Raw genomic sequence first — 23,535 nt, forward strand, 5'->3', positions numbered from 1 at the left:
AAAGTAGCTGTAATATCATAAGGGTAGCTAATACAAAGATGCTGACCAAGATGGTGGTAAATAGTCAAAAGTTATTAGTAAGGAAAACTGACCAATGTCAGTGCCTTGACCACAAAGCTGAGGCAGTCACCACTGGGAAGCAATCTCCAAGAGATGCTGCCTCAGTGGTGGTCAGCCCTTAAATGAGGTCTCAGAGGAGGTGGAGTCGAAGTCCACCCCTTCCAGGAGCACAGCTAGATTACTCTCACCTGTGCTCCCGCAGCTGACCCAACACTTGCCTCAGCTAATTAATCAGATGTTCAAGCTGTGATTTCCCATACACATATTTATTGTGATTTTTAGTGTTATTACTGTAGTTTGTAATAGCTAAATAACTTAAGCTGAGCTTAAGGTCAGTTGTAGCAAAGATTCTACAGAAGGTGGAATTCTGTAATATCAGGAAACACATACAGAGAAGAGAAGGAAAAGGTTGTTTGTGCTCTTTTCCACTGTGGAAACTACTGATCACCAGATGAAACAAGCAGAAACCACATTCCATGTAAGCAGAACCTGCTACTCTTCACATGAGTCATGCCATGGGGAGTGGAGGAGCACTGCTGAGCGGTGCCACCATCCAGCTGCCCTGTGCTGTGCTCCTCACTGCTGCTGAAGGCACAGAGCTGTGCTCAGTGAAGCTTCAGCCGGGTTAATAACAGAGTTATTACCTCAGAGTGCTTATACCTGCAATATATGAGGCAGGCAAAGTGAGAGAGGGATTACTGTTATCACTGTTATTATTAATGGAGAATTGAGCAGGAGGCTGTTATGTGACTCGTGCAGTGTCACCCAAGAAATCAGTATCGGAATTGGGAACTGAAATGAGATCTTGAATCCCCTTCAACACCTGAATTATAGGAACATGCTTTCCCCTCAGTTAGCCACCAAAAATCTATGAAGTGTAAACTGAATCAAAGGCATTGAGTTGTCAGGCTCAGAAGTATCTGTTTGGTTTTTTTCCCATGGAAACGTCTTCCCAGCCATAGCTAAGCTTTAGCAAGGAGAGATGCGCTTTCCATCAAATGAACTGTCTGGTAGCCATGCTGTGCAAAACACCACATCCAATCATCTGCCTTCTACAGGAACCTAGTCCCAAAGCCAGGCTGTGCTGCCTAAGAAGGGACAACCTGGCTGTGATTCTGCCTGCTCAGTACCTTGGCACTATGGACATGCCAGAATCATAGAACTGTTTGAGATGGAAAGGACCTTTAAAGGTCATCTACTCCAACTCCCCTGCCATGAACAGGGGCACCCACAGCTTGATCAGGGTGCTCAGAGTCCTTCCAGCTGGACCTTGGTTGTATCTAGGGACTGGCCGTCCACCGCCTCTCTGGCAACCTGTGCCAGTGCCTCACCACTCATATTGTAAAAACCTTCTTCCGTATATTCAGTCTAAATCTCCCCTTTGAAACCATTTCCCCCTGTCCTATCCAAACAGACCCTGTTAAAGAGTCTGTCCCCTTCTTTCTTATAGCCTTGTTTTCTGTTGACTGGCTGTTGGTGATGTATGAATAAGTAAGAAAGACAGCTTCATTTTCATAAGCTAACATGTGCCTGGAGTAACAGAGAGGGAGAGAAGTGCACTTAATCATAACCGCAGGGCCAGAGCAGAAAACAATGACAGAGCTTTTGGTGTTAGTCACGGTATTTTATTATAATAACTCTTAGGAAGAAGAAACAGACAGCTGAACAATTCAGATTTATTATGGTAGCCACCGTGTTCTCATTTGCTGGAGGAATAGTTCAAGTAACTCCTTCATGCTTCCTTTTTACAGAAGGCCACGGTGGCAAGGAATGTTGGTCTTTCTCCTCCAAAAGTCTGAATTCAAAATGTAGTTTGATTGGAGGCTCTTGCCTCCCCTTGAGAATGGGGGCAGTTTCTGTTTGATGTTATGCATCATTTTGGTCTGTGCCACATGTTGACGACTGTATGATGCATTTAACAAAATAGATAACAGATAATAAAATGATTCCCAGTGCTCAGACTCGCTAGTCAGAGTGCTATAGAAAATACAGATATTAAAAAAATAAATAAATCAGATGATAATTTTGAATTAAATCTTTCTATTTGATCAAAATTGCAAGGGTAAAACAATGATTTTGTAGGGGTTTTGGATGTTTTAAGATTATAGAATGTGATAGATGAGGTATATGTTATACATCTGTATTATGTGTCACAATGTTAATATTGAAATGAGTAGGGCTGTACATTCAGAGACGGCTGTTTTGATGTCCTGAGATGAAAATGTTTTGGGACTTTCCCAGAGCATATTTCTGAATTTGACTTTGTCATCCTGTTTGAGAACAAAGAAAATGTTTGGAGCCATCAACCAAGCCATGCAACCAAAGATCTGGTTTTTTTATCACCTCTGCCATAAGTCAGTCATAGAGATGTAAAGGGGAAAATACATACATTTTTCTTAGGCAGAGACAGCAACACTGTTCTAGACTAGAGAAAATAGGAATATAACAAGACAAAATATTACATTTTTCTTTATAACTTTCTACAAGCTCATCTGCTCATCTGTTTCATCTGTCTGGTTAATCTTTAGACACCAGCAAGGTTAACAAGAGCCAGATGTGCAATATAATATCTGCCCTAGGACAGTACCTGAGCACGTGTGAATTCCCAGACCAATGCAAAATCAAATTTTAAAGTGTTAGCTATCGCATCTTATTTTGTATTTATAGTGAGCTAAAAGGGCATGTGCAGGCAGTTATTCCAGCTCAGCTGATGCAGCGTTGTCACGTTATCTGATCTGTGTATCTAAGCCCCAAAGCTCAAATGATGTTAATTGCTGCCTTCATCCGTGTGCTGTATCAAACCTCCAAGAATACTGAGAGCAGGATTTGTTGAGGAATCTTCAAAAATAAAGGGGAAAAGGGAAGGAAACCATGAAGCTACTATAAATATGTGTGAACTTAATCTCATAAGTCTTTTCTCTTTATCTTATCATAAGAAATAATAACTAAGAAGTAAGTATTTCAGGGGCATATTGTCAGAACTGAGATTTTGAACTGGTAGGTGGGAAAGCAAAACCATTAACAAGCAGCAAGGTTTGTTCATTTCTTATTATTCATCAGTTTGAAGGTTGAGCTGTCTGACTTGTTGGGAAATGCATGGGGCTAAAATAATGAAAGCAGATTGTTGCTCCCTGGAAAGGAAGTTCAGTATCTGCCACTTGCAAATGGAATTCTAACATTTCTTTTGATGTTAATGGTGCTATCCTGCAAAGGATCTGTGGACTGCTGAGTTGTGAAATGTGCTCTTAGAATATGAGCAGGGTCACTCTCTTCCTACTAGCTGTGCCAATCCATTGCAGCCCAGATGCACCTGCATTTTTTATTGCTTTTCTTGTCCTTGGCTAGCCATTATAGCTCCTTATTTTGATGTATTCTACCTCACCTGTAAGGGAGTGGTTATAAAGATCATGCAACCTTCCAGCGTGGTATCAATAAATGTTAGTTTAAATTGTACCCCTAAGCCTTTTTTAGCTAAGATTTGTATGAATCAATCGAGACCCCTTCCCTATTTCCTTTCAATTATGTGGCTCATGGGGCCTTATTTGTGCTCAGTGTGTTCTGTGCGTCCTACAGTTGAGATGCTGCAGTTTATTAGTATGGAGAAAGAACATATCTTCTATGCATCAGTTGCTTTGGATGTGTCTGTCTCTAATTTGTAATTCAGCTCATTCTCTTATACATTGCACTCTGTTAGTATTACCAGTTTTAAGTAGCACCAGTGGGGTGAGAATGTATGGCATTCTTTACTGTCTCCACTAGACTTTCCACTTCTGTAAAAAACTCATGAAGGATTTTAATGTGAAAAAACAAAATATGAAGTATGGACTGAAAAAGGAGAGACAGCATGAGAAAATGAGGGCTGGTGTGTTATGATTAGGATAAAGCATGTTGATCCTCTAACAGTGGTATAGAGTGAGCCTGGTAATCTCTCAGGGTTATTTCTAGATTGATTTCCATTCACTCCTTGAAGGCTTTTGTAATGTGTAGTTTTCATTTATTTGCTGTATGCACTGGACACTCACTGATGGTCACCCTCTGAAACAGAATTCAAGACGCATGAGGCTTACTGACATTCCACTGCGTTAGGTACCACCGAGACTATCCCAATCATCTGGCCTACACTGGTGTCTTACCAGCTGATTATAAAATTGAGTTTGTCTGTATGCCTTGCTTCTCAACCCAGTCTTGTCTTGGACCATACTGAATGTTTAATGGCGCAGCTATGGTTCCACGTAGACAGCATAGATTGGTTGGTAAGTTACTGCTTTCAACATGCTGCTGTGGCCATGCACTCAGTTATGTGAGCATAGCTGGGACTTAAAAATGTACTTTCAGACATGATGTTTAATTGTTTTCTAAAAAGGTTGCAAAACGATTTTCAGTCTTAGTCGTGGTATCCTCACTGTGTGGGTTCCTCCACCAATACACCATTCCCCTTCCTTCTCTTAACTAGATCCAAGTGCAGTTTTCCCCTTCCCTCTGTCCTCCATCACCAAAGCATCATTTCAATCACTTGTCTTATTTACATTTTATGCAGCACATTCCAGAATAGATAATTAAGTCCTTATCTATACAAACATTCACTTTTCAGTTGATTTTTAAGCAGTGCAAACCTTCTAGACACATTTGATTTAAAGCACGTTTTACTCTAGCTGAAGCCAGCTGCTAATCAATGTAAGCTGAACCAAAATAAGCCCATTTAAAACCGAAATCATAATTCTTATGCAGCATTCCACATAGGCTTACCTAAATTACTTTTAAATTAATCTCTTAAATTAAAGCAGTGCAACTTACGTAGGTAAGCCCTTAGAATCCAGTTTTTTCCTGAGCTAAAGGAATCTCTTTTGTGACTGAAAAAAAAACCCACCCTGGAATAAGGCGGGGAGAGCATGGGAAGAGAGTAATTTGTTATATTGAGCCTTGTTCCTCTATTATATTATCTCCATCAGAGTATAAACAGATCTTCATATTAGATGATCGTTTTACCAACACTTACTTCTCACTAGGAGGATTCTCCATCATTGTGTTCCAAAATCAAGCAGCATTCATATTTGTCTGGGTGATATATTTTTGTCAGCATGACAAAGGTTCCCACAGTGTTTAATTACTCAGACTAGCCAGGGGAGAAGGAAAGAAATGAGCCGTGCTGAGTTTGCTGTGCCAGGATTGCTTTGTTATATAAGCAAGCATCTTCCTAAATGCATGAAAGGAAGGCAGCTTCAGAACTGCTGTCTGCTGTTGCCACTGCCTGTCCCTCTTCAGATTTTGTGTGTGTTATCCATTGACTGTCTGACTTTTGCCTAATAATCCCCTTGCAATGTGCTCATTTCCAGGGCAGCAGGTTCTTGGCTTGGTGGAGAACCAGAGTGACTGGTATTTGGGCAACCTTTGGAAGAACCATCGACCCTGGCCAGCGCTTGGAAGGGGCTACAACACAGGTACTCCTTGAGGGTTTTCTCTGAGTTAACATTTGCATTTCACATGCAATCAGTCTCCTGGTGCAGCGTATGAAATGTGGTAACTCACATCTCCTTTCACAACCTACTGCAAAATTTGCCATTTAAAGGAGTAAAAATGATGCATTGTGATGCATTTTGGAGTTTCTGCTCGTGTGCTACTCTGAGGGGAATATGTTCCCTCTACACGATTGTGAGGGATATTGTATGGCATACTTGGGGAAAGGACAGCCTTTCAGCTGTCTGACACATCCTCAGCACTTCTGTAATGTTTCTGTCTGTGATGAAGCGTATATAGTCACAGCAAGACAGAAAGAACAGGAATGAGACCTCATTTTCTGTGGAGAGGTAAATGGTATCACAAAATGTCAACCCAATAAAAATATAACTCCTGCAGGATGGCAACAGGGTCATAATTGTCCTAATAAAATGCAAACTACTGGCCATCAATTTCTGGTGCTGTGGGAAAGGAATAAAGGCACTAGATCAGAGAATGTATTAGCTTACAAGAGACAGGTCTTCTCATTGATTTGTGTTTGGTATGTGAGAAAACATACCAGGTGCATAAAGAACACACACGTACATCTAAATCATTTTGATTCTAGGTTTTACATGCTGATGCAGAGAGTTAGGTCCCCCCTCTATTTGTAATAAAAGGGCAGAACAGATGGTGAAGCCTCTATTTAGAAAAGATGAGTCCATTTAAATATCCCTGCACTACCAGAAAATGATTTACCATAATAGTGGTTTTGCTTTGCAGAAATATATTGGATTGAATTAAACAGACTTACTAGGATTGCATGCAGTTGTAGCTGGGTCATCTGTATTTCTGTAATTGTTTGTATATTTGAGTGAATCATGCCTGTTTTTGTGAATTGATATTCCAGCCTCTGCAAGGCATCTCTCTTCAGTGAAAATGTTCGAGCATAGTCTGACAGAACATGGGCTTATAGGGATATAAGATTTTGGCAAAAGTTGTTTGTTTCCTGGTTCGTTGCTTGCCAGAGCAGACTGCATACGTGAAGGTTTGATCTGCTCCCACTATCCAAATACATCAGACAGAACTAAATTTCATGGATTTGTCCTGGAATCTGAAAGCTTTTGTTACACAGAGCCAAACTAGTCAATGTCAGATGTTCAGCATTACACCACAAAGCAATATATTGTGCTCTACTGAGAGATGACCACTTCATACAGCTCTTTTCTTTCTGCTGCATTTTCACTTTTTCCTCTCTGCCATTTTAATGCTGTCCAAGAGAAATATGGCATACCCATATACCATTAGGCTGAGCCAAAAATGTACACTACGTAGTATCTGAAATGCAATTGTTCAAATATAAATGCTGTAAAGCTTTAGATTATATTAACTTACAGATCTAAATGCTTTACCAAATGTCAGTGTGTCACAAAATTCTCCCTCTAGAAGCAAAAATAATTGAATGTCGGTAGTCTTTCACACATATTGTGTGTGTTAATTGGCGGTGTGCATAAATACAGAGTTACCAGGCCATATGTAATCCTGCACGTGATTTTACACTGCTTGCAGTTTTGTTCTCCAGACAGTTCACATGTGGTTATATAATTGACAGGTGACTGTAATAAGTGGAATGGCGTTTTTTCAAGTACATGGAACAAGGGGTCACTGAGGGAAACAGTGCAATGTACGAGAGATAGCAAGTGGTGTTACTGACAGAATCAGTATCATTTACTATATGTATTTTTTTAATTGAGTTCATTTTTTGCCTCAGTAATCGAGCAGAGATTAGAGGTATAAATCTCTCAAGGTAGAATAAAAGGAAACTGGAGCTTGTTTGATGTGTTCAGCAAATTAAAATAAGATGCTTAAGACAGCACTGTGGTCAGGAGTATTCAGAAAGCTAAAAGGAGGTGTATAAAGAGAGTCAATAACTCTAAGCAAAACACCCAAAAAAGACGGTGGGCCCAATGGGGATGACTTAGATATTCAGATGTGCAGAGTCATGCTTATGAACAGTGAAAGGGACCCCAAAACCTGGAGTATTTAATGAGCTAAGTGGAGGTGGATGAGAGGGAAGCCATCAGACAGACTTGTGAGAATGTTTATTACAGTCCATAGGAAAAGAAATTTTTATGTGAACCTCTTTAGCTAGACCCAACCCTGTCACATTTAAAGCAGGAGCATCTCTCATAGTCAGAATTCTTCCTCTGCTTTCTCCCTGTCCCTAAAGCAAATAGTTTATCACTCACTTCTGCTTTTCTATGCTGAAGCCACTCTGGACAATACAGGCCAGGAATCCCATAAGGCAGGTACACTGAAAGTAAACGTGTTTTTGTTCCTTCTCTACCAGCTCTTTAAACCCAGTTTGTGCATTCTCCTGTTCTGTTTCCAAGCCAGATCTCCAGACACACAATACAGATTCTCAAGGAAAGATTTTTGATTGGTTGTTTTTTATCACTGTTTCACATTTGCACATTTACTTTAGTCCATGATAATGCTGTCTTAGGGGAAAAAAAAAAAAGAAAAAAAAAGCAGACCAAATTCAAAAGTAAATTCAGGGACAACTAAATTTGTGCTTAAAATGTTTTTATTTAGACCCATCCTTTATCTGAGATAGCATTCACTTTGTTGGGTTATTTTAGAATCACAGACTCATAGAATCGTTAAGGTTGGAAAAGACCTCTAAGATCACCTGGTCCAACCAGCAGCCCACCCCCACCATACCCACTGACCATGTCCCTCAGTGCCACATCCACACGGCTCTGGAACACTTGCAGGGACCGTGACTGCACCACCTCCCTGGGCAGCCTGTGCCACTGCAGCACTGCTCTTTTTCAGAAGGAATATTCCCTGATATCCAGCTAAATCTCCCCTGGTGCAACTCGAGGCCATTCCTTCTCATCCTATCCCTTACCTTACAAAAGAGGCCAACCCCCACCTCACTACAATCTCCTTTCAAGTCACTGTAGAAGCAGTAAGGTCTCCCCTGCACCAAAATGAACAATCCCAGTTCCCTCAGCCACTGCCCATAAGACTTGTGCTCCGGACCCTTTAAATACTGTTCCTTCTGTACCACAAAATACAGAGGATTTTTTTTATGTACTTCACAGATTGAAACTCAGTAAGCTACGTAATCAGATTCTTTTTATATGATTTGTTGGCTACACTGAAATTAACTCTTGCAGTAAGACTATTCAGACATCAGTTAAATCAAACCCTTCTCTGCATTTAATCTATGTTGCCTTTCACTGACTATACTGTGCTTCCAGTAGTGTTACCTGAGGTGCAGGAGTATTTTTCTCTTTACAGATGCTAAACTGACAGCTCCAGAATTGCTCTGGATTGCTTGATGTTCATTTCTGGAGTAGCAGTCATCTTAGTCCTCAGAAAAATACCTTGTCAATGAAATTCTCAACATAAAAGCTTTTAGTTCTTTGTCTGCATTATACTTTCCATCATGGGGGGATGGAAAGTAATAGCAGTTTCTTGGAACTCTGTTGTCATGATTTCAAGCTGTTTCCCCAGCTGGCATACATCACCCCTGGCTTCCCTGCCTCTCTGCAGCAAGGCCAATTTACGGCAGCTGAGAATCACACCCCGAGCCTCTCAGATGGAAAGAGTGGATCAGACTAAATTGCATGAGGCAGTGTATTCAGTGCAGTTTTCAAGACCTGTGAGAGTTTAGTCTCTTGACAAAAATGTCCACTATTATTGAGATAGCTCAAAATTCATTTTCTATTGTGCCACAGCATGAGAACCATTTCTCAGAGTGGCCCTTTCATCTGTGGCTAGTTAAGTTCATATTGGAATAGACACAATGAAAATTAGTGCCAAAACAGAACAGGATGAACAGCAGTAAACTGAGGAAAGGACGAGCACCTAAAAGGCAGGGACAGGGCTGCATGATTAGACTGCCAGAAAAGCTAAAGAGCCTCAGGCTCAATCTCTTTTCTGTGTTATTGTTCCAGTTATCACTGGAAATGTAGCACTGCTGCTTCTGCTCCGGTTTCCAGATCTCAAGTTTCCTCTTGCTTTCTGCCTCAGAGTCGGAAAGTCTCATCTTGCTCTAAACCATGAACTGATTAGGGACATCACTACTTAGGAACGTGAGCCACTTTATCCTAAGACAGCCCAATTCTGAAATCAGGATGCCAGGAATTTTTTGCAGAAACTTCAGCCCAAGGGATTTCAGACTTCTGAACCACAGAAGCCCATCCTGAGGGTTTGAGGCTAATCTAAATATGCCGCCTTGGTGGAACTGTGAGGTGTTGTAAGGAGGAGTCTTGAGCTGAAGATAGCTCCCACACCGAGAGATGTCATATCACCAGATTTGTGGATTGAGAGCAGAAGGCAGCGGCTAGCACCTAACAATTACCTGCCTACATGTGCATCATGCATTATTGCTTCCATGTTCGTAATGACTGGAAGAAAGCTAGAATGAATCTTTCCTTAATTGTTAGCCTGAAGAAAGGACCTATGAAGGATGAATTGGAAGTGGGAAGCATATGTTATGTCATTTTTTGCATAATATTTAACAGCTACAGAGAATAAAAGCAAGCTTAGGGCAGATTGTTTATATGAGATTAGATAAGATCACATCTAATGCTGCTTCTTGATGATACCGTGCATCTTCAGTGCAGAAATAAAACGAGTAGTCAAGCAAGGCAAAGCAGCTGTGAGCCTGGGCTGGAAATGCAGTAACTGACTGCTTTCATCTGGGTACCCTTCTACTCATAGCAGTTCAATTTTCAATTAATTAAACATTTCTTTTTTCTCTCAAAAACCCTCACTGCTAATGCTTTTTCTAGTCATTGTTGTCTAATTCTGGTTAGTCAGAATTCTATATTTCTCTACCAAAATGTCAGAATTCTGTGAGAATCACATGAATATGGCAGTGATTTGCCAATTATGTTCCATAGATTCTGACCAAAATTAGTCCTTGTCTCCATGTGATGTAGACAGAAATGTAGTGGTTGTTTAAGAGGTGAGATTTTTCCAAATTGTCTTACTGAACAAGTCAAGAGAACTCATGGGTTATTGAAATTTTAAGTGCTTGCCATCAGGACCTGACTTAGATTAGCCGTGCTCTCTCTAAAGCCATTACTTCATTCCTACCTCCCATTACTATGCCTTGTACCAGTAATTCAGGTACTGATATAATTAGATTTGATTCTAAATACAGAAGCCTTTAAAAACACATGCAAAATACATTTTAATGTTAAAAAAAAAAAAAAAAAAAAAGAGAAGAAGGAAAGAATGATTCCAACAGCAGTGTCAGGGCAAAAAAAGAAACACTCTCATCACCTATTCAGATTCATACTACATCAGTTTTTCTATTAGATTTTCCTTCTTTAAGATAGATACTATGAGTTCATTCAGTAAGTGCTGTTTTCAGTACAAAGTATGCTTGTATGCATATGCTTTATAATGCACAAAAACACATCTGATTTACAGGAGTCAACCACATTAAACAGGTAATAGTTTAGGAAGTGACAACATATTGTTGCTGCGAGGTGCAAGAGGAAATTTCATCTGTTCCTGACAATGGTGGGAGTCTAAAATGATCATGCAGACTTTGAAGATGACATCCCGATTGTTGTTGCCTGTATAGTCTGTAGCTTACACTTAAAAATAGGCTATCTAAAAGCTGACTACCTTCAAAGAATAGATTCTTTTTCAGTCTAACAGTTTCTAAAGCATGCGATACACTGAGAACTTGTTTACAGCACGCTTGACATTTCTGAAATGTGGGTCAATATGTATTTGATTTTGAAAATGGTGCCTCTTGTTTGAGAGGCCTATCCATGTAATGAAGGCATTGCTGTGATTGAATTAGTCTTCTGTTCATTACATTCTCTAAGATACATCCTCTGCTTCTTGGCAATTGATTCTATCAGGCCTTTTTTAAAAACTCTTTTGTTTGAAACAATGACAACTTTTGTCTCCTAAGAAACCTACAAGAAAGTAACAACAGCATTCAATCTCCACCAGATTCTAGTTTCCCTTGCGCTGAAGTAAATAAAATGTATATACTTTTAGTTGAGTAAATGATCTAAGTTTGGGGCTTTTTTTCTTGCTCTGACCAAAATTCATAATGTGTGTTTCCATGTAATATACATAAATATATCCTATATATGTACTAACACATTAGTAATCATTTAAGGAATCATTTTGAAATATGATACTTTTAGCTTGATAGAGGCAATTCTTTATATGAACACAGATAGCCTGATGAGCAAGTATGTTGTCCAGCACTCTGAAATGCCCTCTCTTTATTGTAGAGAGACCATCATTAGCTGATGATGTAAGATCTACATGTAAAAGCTTAGTGTAGGAGTCTAAACTAAGAACAGAGTCTTCTATTACATAGTGAGAGAATCCCAGACAGATGCAATGTTAGTAAAACCAATACTTCTGAATACTACTTCTTCTGAAGTGCAAGTCCACTTTCTCATGAAGTTGTGTAAAGACAACAAACCTTTCTGTAGACAAAGAAACAGAGGTTTTAGCCAAAGAGGCATTACAGTTGCACTCCATCTTTGGATTCTTGATGGGTAGTGTAGTGTTTGTCGCAGAAAGTATCAGGGTAACTAAGACATCTTTCTATGCTCATGTATTGAAAGTGCCAACAACAACAACAACAAAAAAAAAACAACAGTTGAATGTGGTTTGAGTCAGATCACTGTCCTAGCTGCTACAGACTACAGAAATTACTATGCTTTAACCATTTTAGCAATTAAGCAAGCTAGCTTCAGGACAAACCCATACTTGCAAAAAAAATCTTCACTAGATGAGGAAAGAGACTTTATACTGCTTGAGTTGCAGATGTTCCAAGAAAAAAAGAGTGCAAAATTGAGTTAACGTTAAGATCTTTGAAGCATCAGCTGATTTGTTTCTTTCTATCCTTGTCCTTCTGTCCTCATCCACATTTTGGCTTTAAATTTTCTTGCTGTAGGTCCTCAGCCATCCCTCTTCCACCTGTCTTTGTTAAGGCAAGGTCGGGGATGGACAGGAGCACTGCAATACACTATGCAAACAAATTGCTCTCAAGGCCTTAGCAGAGGTGATGAAAAGAGAAGCTTTCCTAGATAGGATCGTAGAATCACAGATAACTTGGATCAGACAGGATCCTTTGTCACGAATTCTCACTACTGGCTCTTGTTCTACTTGTTATCCACCACGACTCTAAGGACTTCTGCAGAGCTTCTATCCTCATAGCCCACAGTCCATGCTATCCATTCAGGAAGAATCTTGTACAGGATGTTTTGTTGATCTCTTATGAAATTTAGCTTAGACTTTACGTACTGCCTGTCGAGGTCCCTCTGAATACCAGTTCTGTTTCTAAGGTATTGACCACTGCCTCCATTCAGGTGTCATGTGTGAATTTGCTTGAGATGCATTCAGTCTCATCTCTAGCTCATTAATCAACGTGTTAAACAATATCAGCTCCAACATCAACTTTTGTGGAATACTACTTGTAACTGCTCATCGCCCAAATGTTTTATTGCTGAACACAGCCCTTTAGGCTTGCAGTCCCACTTACTTTCCACTCAGCTTGTAGCCTGCCTATCCAAACCTTACTTCACCACTTTGTCTATGAGCATTTTAAAAAGCTCCACATACATTTTCTCTTTAAACTAATGCATTGCTGTACTTCTGTTGTGAACCTAATCCCGTCTCTCTTCTGATGGAATTGAAATGATAGTACAAGAAGAATGAGCTGCAGCTGACCTTTAGGTGAAATCATTGCATTAAAGTATATTGAGTTTCCTCTTTTTTTTCTTTTTTTTCCTTTTTTCTTTTTTTTCTTTTTTTTTTTAAAAAAAAAAAAAGCTCTGGTTAATCTTAGCTGCATGTTCATCCTGTGCTGCTGCTTTCCTTCCCCTAATCCAGTTCTTAGGACATTTTATTCATCCCGAATCTAATCCAGTCAATAAAATGTCCATTAAGAGAAAAAAATATGATTGCTTTTGAATGCAGAATCCCAAATTCATTGTCATCTAACTGAATGAATAACTAAGAGGCTGTTCAAACCACCAGCCACATTTCTACCTTCTGCTCAGAACGCTTGACCAAGAATAGAGTGAACTGTTGACCACGAAAGGTTGAAAGTGGTTCTTAGTCATTGTTCCCATCCCTATAATTAAGCTTGTGGACTGTTGTTAATATTAGAAGCCAGCCAAGATAATTATCACTTGTGCAGGGTACATTTTTCCTCTTTACACAGTCCAAAGCAGAAACACTGTAAAATTTTTGACATTTCAACCAGTGTTAAATATGATGCTTTGGAGAATATATTTGGAGCATGTACTTCATATACCCTTAAAAGGTAGAGTCACACTCAGAAAAAAATGGAAGATACATGAAAATAAATCCACAATGGATAATGAGCTGAACATAAGCTTCAGGTGTAATACAGTTCTCAAAATACTTGCCATGAACTTGGAATTCAGGAACAGGGACATTTCAAGTACGAGTACAGGATTTTTATTTTTATTTTATTTTATTTTTATTTTTATTTTTTATTGAGCATAGACTTTTTCTTCTTACATTCTGAATGTCTGCACTGCCGGGTAATTTAGCTCCATAGTTCTCTTTAGTCTTGTCATTCTGATCATCTACAGGGAACAGAAATTAGTTGGCACTCTGTCTCTCTTAGGTACCAACCTGGCTTCCTTCGGGAAGAAAAAAATACTGAGTGTAATTTGGTGCTAGTTCACTCTGGGGAATATTTCTGGTAGGTTGAATGGATTGGTTGAATGGCTACACTGTGTTTGGCTCGTGTTTCTTGCCCATCAACACTGCATCAGAAGACTTCACACTAATACTCCCACATGCCCTGGTGCCACATTCACCAATCCATACAACAGAGACCCTCAGTTGCATGCTAAAAACTGCAAACTAGAAAATCTGTAACACGGTTCTCGCATTATTTAGGACACTGGGAAATGCAGACACAAAGTAACAGTTGTGTCTAAGAGTTGAAGGAATGGGAACTTGATCGTTAAAGATGAGGTTATGTACTATGAATGTGGCCAGCTTGCTTTTAAAAGGGCTTGACTCTGACCAATGTGTGTCCATATTTCTTAACCTGGGTGATAGGAGCCATTTCTTGAAGTGAATGTATTTTAAAATGCATATTTAGCCTCTTGTCCCAGCCTAATCCCCATAGGTCAAGGGGGGATACTTACTTATAAATTAACCAAGTTCAAAGTAAATTTTAGAAAACTCAGGGCTCAAGGAGCTCATCTGGGCGAGAGTCAAGGGATAGCTTTATCATTACTTATTATTAGTGTCTGCAGGAAAAAACGACATCTGCTAATAGAGGGCTTGCCTATTCAGCACAGGTTCTGCAAGATCAAATGGCTGCAAGATTGAAGGCATGTTCAAATTAGAAATCAAGGATGTATCTTTCATCAGGATAATTATGCACTGGAGTAAGTTGTCATCGTTTGTGACAGATTATCCATTATTGGAAATTTTAAATCAAGACTGAATGCTTTTCTAGAAGTTAAGTTCTAATTAAAGTACAAATTGATTATGAAAAATCCTGTGGTCTCTGTTGTGTAATAGCTACGAATTATCCTTTCCAACTTCATCACTGAAATATGTATTTAAATAGGATTTTTTTCTTCTTGATTGAAGTCACCTAAACAGCCAAGCAAATGAAATTACAGTTAATCTGCAGTATAAAAGCCTACTGCATTTTTAATACTGGAAAGTATTAAAAGTTTACAAAGTTCTTCAAAACTTTGTAAAAATTTTCCACATTTTACCCATGTAAATTTTTTTTTGAGGTCTCACAAGTCAAAGTGCTTTACATAGGATGCATACCTGGCCGTCATTCTGTTAGTGTTAGCTTTTGGAACCTCCATCATCATGTCCCCCTGATACGTAAAGAGACTCGCACTGAGTTGCTGTTGGTTGATTCTTCTGCATGGCAGTGATGTGAGATTCTCTCATCCTTGAGACAGCTGTCCAGTGCTCCATTTAGATTGATCGTTGCCCTTGTGCTGCAGCATACAGAAGCTGAAACCTCCCTCCTCTTTCCTTCTGCTTATCTGATGTTAAGGTGTATTAACTGAGATTTACAACTTCTGGATTTTTTCTAAACAAAAGCTGTCCCAATCGTTTTTAAATTTGAATTTAGTGTTTGTATTATTGTTCTGGGTTGGGTGATTTTTTCCCTCTAGGAAACCATATCTCTGGTTTACCAACTGAGAAGTCACTGGCATTTTTACTTTCCACTGCCTTTCTAACGTAACCTCTACACCCTATATGCTCACAAGGGTAGTGAAACTTAAAAGCTGTAAGAAAACTAGTGCTTTCTGAAGCCCATGTAAGGAGCATATCACATCCAAAGTGATGACAGGTGGTTATCATCTACTACTCCTCACACGGGGTTCTGAAAAAACATGGAAACAATGAAGGTGGTATCACTGCTGTCATCCATAAGGCACAAATCAGACAGAGTAGATGAGAACTCTTCCTTCCCTTTTTGGTTTTGCTAATACTTGTCCTTTTGCCAGCCATGCAGTATTCTCTTAAAGTTTTTGGAAAAGTTGATCAGCAGTTTGTGCATAGAAGATATGTGACTTTATTCTCAATGAATGTGTTGTATATCACTGCATGTTTTTATTAGATGTTCTGCATTGTGAAAGGCTTTTTTCAAGTATAAGGCTGGTGCACGTGAGTGCTTATAAAGTTACTTAGTAGGGTACCACAAAATTGTGATAAGAATGACAGTCCTTTGGTCATTGTGTGTTAAAAAATAAAGAACTGTAATACTATTATGGCCACTCCAATTATGAGCAGCAGTTAGATAAATTGTATAGAAATCAAGTATCATAATTTGTTATTTCCACCTTAAGTAGTTATGCAGTGATTTTCATCCACACAAAGACTTAAAATGAAGGTTAAGAATCATTTGCAGTTACCATTATGGTGTCTATTTAGGCTGAAATATGTGGAATTACAGCTTCAGTTTTATTTTTAATCCCTAACACATATAAACTTGTGTTTTTCTGTTTATTCTTGATACTGTGAAGGGAAAGCAGAGGCTACCAATCAGTGGTGTGTGTGACCCAGTGGATTGCAAATCTAGTCCTTAGCAAAACTGGTTGTCTGGACCCTAATCCAGCAAAGACTTAGTCATATTGCTGGCATTGCCTCCTGTAGCCACTTCCACTGGTTTCAAGTACAGTAAACTGTAATTAAAAGAACCAAGAGGTAATGACTTTAAGTTGCACCAGGTGAGACTTATGCTGGATACGAGGAAAAATTTCTTCTCAGAAGGAGCAATGCTGCAGTGGCACAGGCTGCCCAGGGAGGTGGTGCAGTCACGATCCCTGGAGGTGTTCCAGAACCGTGTGGATGTGGCACTGAGGGACGTGGTCAGTGGGCACGGTGGGGATGGGCTGCTGGTTGGAGTAGATGATTGTAGAGCTATCTTTTCTAACCTGAATGATGATAGGATTCTGTGATTCTACATGCTGGTTTACTATGCAGTTGGCACTATTACAGCACTTCTTGTGGGATGGCAGAAATGTGAGCCTTTTCCTTAACACCTAAAGTTGGACTGTGTGGTACCAAATGTATTTCATATTATGTGGCAGCTTGCTGCTGCTTGTACTGCCTTAAATTTCTGGCGTAGTTCATGCAGTAGTAAATTTCCATAATGTCAGCCCTATCTAACATTATTTCTTGAACAGTCTAAGTCTTAGTGGCTTGCTGTGCGGTCTTTGGTATGCTGGTTAGAAGTTGTAAAATCCTAGTAATTATTCGAAAACTCGCTGATGCTTTATATTTAAAAAGCAACAATATACTGTTGTCTACTTTCTATCTAGATGGTTTGCTACTTAGGCGCAGCTGTGAGATGAATGTTAAAAACATTACAAGGACAATCTCTGTGATGCTGCTCACTCAATATGGCGTTGCCTAAACAGCTCACAGAAGTATCCCGTTCCACCTGAAAGAAGCAGTGCTCACAGATTTGTTAGTGGCTGTAATCCTTTTCTCCCCACAACACTTGACTGTTTTCTCAGCCACTTTAAAATGGCCGTTTTAATAAATTGGTTGCATTTGAAAGCTTGTTGAGTTTCACTGTAACCTCTATGAGTGATTCTGTTCGATCTTAAAACGTTGTTTATTACTTCTTACTCTACTGTAAATTCCTTTGTGAATTTCAGGAAAAGAACATAGTCTGTGTTCCTGAAGCGAGAGGTAAGGCTGCTGGAGGGCACTCCAAGGGAAATTGCTGATGTTTCCGAAATCTTTCAATTTACTGTTTGGATAAATAAAATGAAATATTTTGTCCGGGATCAGATTCACACACACACAAAAACACACACACACAAAAGAAGCATGGAAGCACGTAAGGGAACAGTTGCATGGTCGTAGCACTGGAAAGGCAAAACAATTGATTCCAAGTAAATTAGGAAAGGACAGAAAAATCGGATGATAACCAAAACTTTGGTTAAACCCAAAGTAAAACATTCATTTTTCCACTCATTTTCAACAAGTTTTTTTTTTTTGTTTGTTTATTTTTTGTTTTTTTTTTTTTTTTTAATTTGTATTGCTATTGAGAAGAAGAATATTTTAGAATAAGGTGTTTTGTAATTTGCAAAATGAGACATTGCAGTATTTCCAAAATGAAATGTTTCAATCCAAAGATGTTCATGTAGAAGTTTTTCCCTGTTGTGTTCACATCTTTCACCAAATTCCCTTTCTCAGTTTGAGATTGTTTGTGGGTGTGTTGTTTTTTTTCTGGTGTGTCCTGAAAATACCTTTTTGGAGTCACTCAATTTTTTGTTAGTTTTAGCAATTCAGAATCTCTCACATTTTGGTAGTTCAAACAAAATCTTATCAACATAGGGGAGAAAATGCCATTCAAGTAAAAACTGAACATGTAGATGTCTTCCACATGTTTAGTGTTAGAGCATTTGTTTTTTTCAGGAGCTCTTCAAGTCATTTTCACCTCTGTGTATGCCTGAAATAATTCCTCTAGATCAGGAACATGGGGTGTTCTATGACCAATCATAGTTTGTTTCATATTCATGAGACATTTGGTTTGCCACTTTTCTCTTTCTGTTTGTTTGCTGCCAAGCATTCCCTTTGTTTTTCTCAGGTAAGTTAGGGCAGGAGAATGCTGCACTCATCAAAAGATGTGAAGTCCCTCTGCCTGGGGCCAGATGTTCATAAAATATTCCTTTGATTTATTTTTTTTTTCCCTCCTGTCTCTTCCCCCCAGCCCAGCAGCCAAGAGAAGGTCCCTTTTCCCCTTATGTTCAGCAGCATGTCAACTTGAATTTACTCTGAGATTTCAGTCAATTTGACTCTCAGGGTAAAAGCTCCTGAGGCAAATATTTTCCTTTCCATGTTTCAAGCACTTTGCCTGCACACTAATTGCAGAGATTGGAGTTAGTTCATTTGCTACGTTTGCTTTTGGTAACAGAAACAATATAGAAGTAAAACTGGTGCTCTCTGTTCTGAAGAAAAGGTACTTTTCCCTTTGCATGAACAATTTAAAAGTTTCCAGAACACCTGCTTTTCCTTTCTGTTGCACTTATTAATTCAGGTGAACAGTACTAAATTTCCTATTTGCGTAAGTCTCTTATTCTCACTAATACTTATGAGTAAATATCTAAGCATGCTACAAATATTCAACAGCAAGTTAGAATTCCATAGTGTGAGATGCCCAGTACAGAGACTACACAAAGGTGTTAAAGCCAGATTCTTGGGTGAATTAAAATAGAAATGACATCTAAATTAGTCCAGAAAACGGACCGTTTAAAGCGTGTGTGTATTTTCAATAGCCAAAATTGCATCATGATTTAATGCATCCTCTCTTACATATATTTCAGTTTTCCACCCATCTGCCTCTTTTTTTCTCAGCTGCTACTGTGATAGCCCCTCAGGACAGCATAATCTCTTTAGCTGCAACACCATAATCTTCTGCTGAAGTAAGAGTGGAAGACAAAAAAAAAATGGAGACTACAGCAAATATTAAAACATTTCTCCTTTTGCTTCCCAGATTGGTGGCTGAAAGAAGTTGAGAAAAAAAAAACTGTTAAGAAAAGAGTGTTTTATTTTTCATAAAATACAAGAACTGTTACACCAGAGTTAACTGAATCTTACAGTTATTCTCTATTTTCCTTTGTTATTTTTCGGTGTTGAAACAAAGCTGGCAGTTTTTGCCAACTTGAAAAAATATGCTGCCAGAGAGGAGCTTATCCTATTTAGTTTATTGCTGCAGTGCAAGGAATCTGTTTCACACTGATCTGGAATTTCAGACAATGCACAGTGGCTATCCTAGAAGCTAATGCATGCACACTGCACATTCCAAATAGGCTTCAGTGATGCTGGAGGGATGACAAATACACTGGCAAGAATGCTTTACAGCATGTTGTGACAATATGCCCCTTTCCAATCCAACAGTTGGAAGTAGGAAGGTTGAGCGAAGCTGAAAGGGTATCCCTCCAGTACGAGTTCCAGCACCTTTGGGAACCAGATGGACTCAATAGAAAAAAAGAACTAAAATAGACTGCAAATTTCACTGCCAGACGAGATTTTCTCTTCTGTTTTATTATGTTTTGTTCATAATAGTACTATTTTTGCTATGAAAGACTTTTCCATGCCATAGTAACATAAGACAGAAGTGAACCAGAACCTCCTTTGTTCCAGTGCAGGATCAGTCCATGTGTATTTGCTAATCTTTGTTTAGTCTAGTTTTTAAGGACTGGAAGTGAAGTAATTAATTTTATCTGCCATTTTTAGGCTATTCCACCATAAAGGATTTATGATATTTTTTTCCTAAATATTCAGACTACGTTTCCAGTCTCATTCTGATCACTTTTAGTTTTATCATCTTAAATTCCCTCGGGCAGCTTTTCTTGTTGCCTGCTTTTTGGCATTTCTTATTCTTCTGATTTTTTATTTATTTATTTATTTTTAAGACCTCTGGTTTCACATCAGTTGCAGATGTCATTGCTGTTCTATTCACTCCTTTCTTCCACTAATGAAGCTGTGGAGCAGTACAGGACATATCATTGCTCCTACTAGGTACTTCCTGTCATCCTGGTAGGCCACTGAACTCTTTCTTCATGGCCCTTCAGTTTATTCCCCATGACAGTGCTCTTATCTAAGTCTTTCCAAATTAATTTTTCAACTAAGATTTTCTGAGGCTGTGTAGGAAATGTTTTGCTGATGCTTCAGTCCAGCTTCACTGCTTCTCCTGCTGTCCTTTTTCCCACACAAGGGATTCTGTCCAAACAAAAAACAACTGAGCTAGCTCAAATGCATTCTGAGCTATCAGTTTCCCCCCTTCAGGTCTAACTTTGCAATCTGTGTCTCCTTGCTGCCTTAACAACAAGCACTTTAAAAGGCTAGTTTGCAGTGAACTTTGTTTACCACAATAAGGCCTAGATTTCACCTCACACACATTAAGTAAAATGTCGTTTACAAGTGGCAAATTTCCCTTTTCCTCAGCATAATCTTGGTTTCAGGCCAGGTAGGATCTCTTTAAACAAAGGGATTTTGCAAGAAACAGATCTCTGGTCAGTGTGAAGATGGCAGAAATAAGCTCATACTAGATAAATCAGAATTTTCTGTACCTGCTCCCCATCACAGAATACCCTCTTAGAGCCTGTAGCTTCTCAGATCAAGTGAGGAATATCTTCTCACTGAAGAGACATTTATTTATTCATTTATTTTTATTCTTGTACAGTACTGTCCAATTCCCTTTGGAATGATAAAGCTAGCATGAAGTTGACGTCCATCATGTGAATCACCTATACAGGTTCATTTTGTCAGGAGTAGTCCCAGTGCTAATTACATCATAATGAAATCAGGCTTTAGCAGTTAAGAAGACTGATAGAAATATGACATCCTTCTCTCACTCCTCTCACATTTCATTATGCTGGCTACTTTGTCTTTCTTCCAAAAGTCCGTTTAACCTAGCATTTCTTTGTACACCATTTCTCTTCTGCCTCAAGGATTCAGGATAACTTTTCCTTAATTATGTATTGAAACATGAAGGATTTTTTTAGTTCTGTGGTGGCATAAAGTGAAATCTGTAGCCTGCACAGATAGAACCCTGCTCTTGTCCTTGTTTCAACTGCCATGAGGAGCACGTAGATGGGAATGGCTTTGTCTAGAATATGGTATCATGTCCTCTCTTGTTCTCTGCACTGTTTTTCTTCAGGGGTGATCTTGCTCCTTCTGGATAAGTTACGGAAGATGAAATGGGAGCAGATGTGGAGACTCACAGCCGAGAGGGAATTAATGAGCATGCTGTCCACTTCACTGGCTGACCAGGTGAGTGGGGCATTGCAGAATGGTGGTGTGACCATGTCTTCTCTATGGGTTGTTGCTGGAGGTATAAATGGGACAAGGAGATGAGGTATGGGAAAAGGAGAGAAAAATATTGTGCCTGCAGTCACCATTTGTTGAATGATTGTTCTGGGGAAAATGTGGAGAAGAATAGAGATTTACTCATAATGTTTCTCACACTACAGTGACATTTTTACCTCCTGTGCACCGATGATTCATAAGATGGACAACTGGGGTTTTCAAGCTTTAATTTTCCTTTCTTCTTTCTTTGACGTAAAACCCTCCAGACATTAGAAGTCCAGACATACTATGTCTTTTCCTACTGGTTTTGTCTAAGCAGACTGTAGTTCTGAAAGTCTCTAGATATTTCTTTACTGTTTCTGGCAGATGAGTCCCATAGGTCTGTAATGTACTCCTGGCCATAACACCCCTGTGAAGGAAAAAGTGCTGCTGTCACCCTGCCATAAATGAGAAGCTGAAGCTGAGAGAAGAAATAGTGCACCTACACACAGAAATGCATTTTTACTCTCTTTGTGATTCCTGCCATCTCTGCATATTAAATCCAGAAGCCTTGTTAATGTAGTACTGGACCTGAACCAATAAGTCCCACTCAGCAGTTTGAGTCTATTAACTCAATACAGTGTCATATTTAGATATTTCTACAGATTCTGAACTACATCTGGCTCATGATCCATCATTGCTAAGTAGGCATCGTGCTTACTGTACACACAGAGATGTATGTATGCTTACAGTATCCCTCCAGGTTGATCAGAAAAATCTAGAGAAGTTCATGCAAATGATTCCTGTGAATTCACTGTGTTTTCAGCCAGGTCCTGAATCACTAATGCCTGTATAGCTAACACATGTTTGGGGCTGAATTTTGCAGAATGGACCAGGGTTGTTTACATTCCAGCCTAATGCTTAACTACAGGATTGTCATTGTGTTTTTTTTTTCTCCAGCTGAATAGCTACATAAAGTGGTCCTTTTGGCAAAGGCTATTCTGTAGGTCTTTCCTACATACCTTTTCAGTCAAATACCTAGAATAATTGTTGCAACAATAAGATATTATCTAAAATCCCACATAATAATTCATACTGAATCAGTGACACCTTCAGGATCACTTTCATTCCCTTTATGTGATACAGTGCTCACTAACGGCAGGCATTTTGACATTTATTGTATATTACACTCCCTAATGAGTAGAAGAGAAGCTATGTCTCTTGCTTGCGGTACATGGTACATGTTCTGAAAACTTTACTGGAGTCCAGAGAGTCTGTTCCTCTAGTTCAAATCTACCTGTCACCCCTTAGGCTGATAATGTGTTTCATAGAAACAGAACCATGAAGCAGGTTTTACAGAGTTAAGCTCACGACCACTTACATTTCTGCCTGTATATGGGGAGGACAGTCAGTTCAGAGGGAACAGCCACCTTACATATACAACTGTTTCTTGGTTTCTCTCTACTAGGATATCTTCAATGCAGTCATCAAACAAAACCCCTTCCTTGTCTACCAGCTTCCATGTTTCTGGAATGTGCAGCTGTCTGATCACACCCGTTCCGAGCAGTGCTACAGAGATGTGTCTGACCTGAAGGTATGTTTTACAAGAGTTTGGCTGAGTGGGATCCATCAGAACAGAGAATAAAGGACACTACAGTGATGGAAAGACAGAGCCTGGTTAATGGAAGGGAAACAAGAATATATAGCTTATGA

The 23,535-nt window shown here is 39.2% G+C and overlaps 1 protein-coding gene across 5 annotated transcripts in view; it reads left to right on the top strand.

Annotated features, from left to right (window-relative positions):
* The window catches only part of LARGE1 (LARGE xylosyl- and glucuronyltransferase 1), a 275,468-nt gene that overhangs the window by 201,854 nt on the left and 50,079 nt on the right, over window positions 1-23,535 (top strand). For all 5 annotated transcript variants that reach the window (XM_015863596.2, XM_015863603.2, XM_032445042.1 and 2 more), the window contains 3 exons: window positions 5,394-5,498; window positions 21,695-21,807; window positions 23,291-23,416. In XM_015863596.2, coding sequence (XP_015719082.2) covers window positions 5,394-5,498; window positions 21,695-21,807; window positions 23,291-23,416 — 344 coding nt within the window. The remainder of the gene's footprint in view (window positions 1-5,393; window positions 5,499-21,694; window positions 21,808-23,290; window positions 23,417-23,535) is intronic.

This window comes from Coturnix japonica, chromosome 1, assembly GCF_001577835.2.
Source record: "Coturnix japonica isolate 7356 chromosome 1, Coturnix japonica 2.1, whole genome shotgun sequence".
NCBI lineage: Eukaryota > Metazoa > Chordata > Aves > Galliformes > Phasianidae > Coturnix > Coturnix japonica.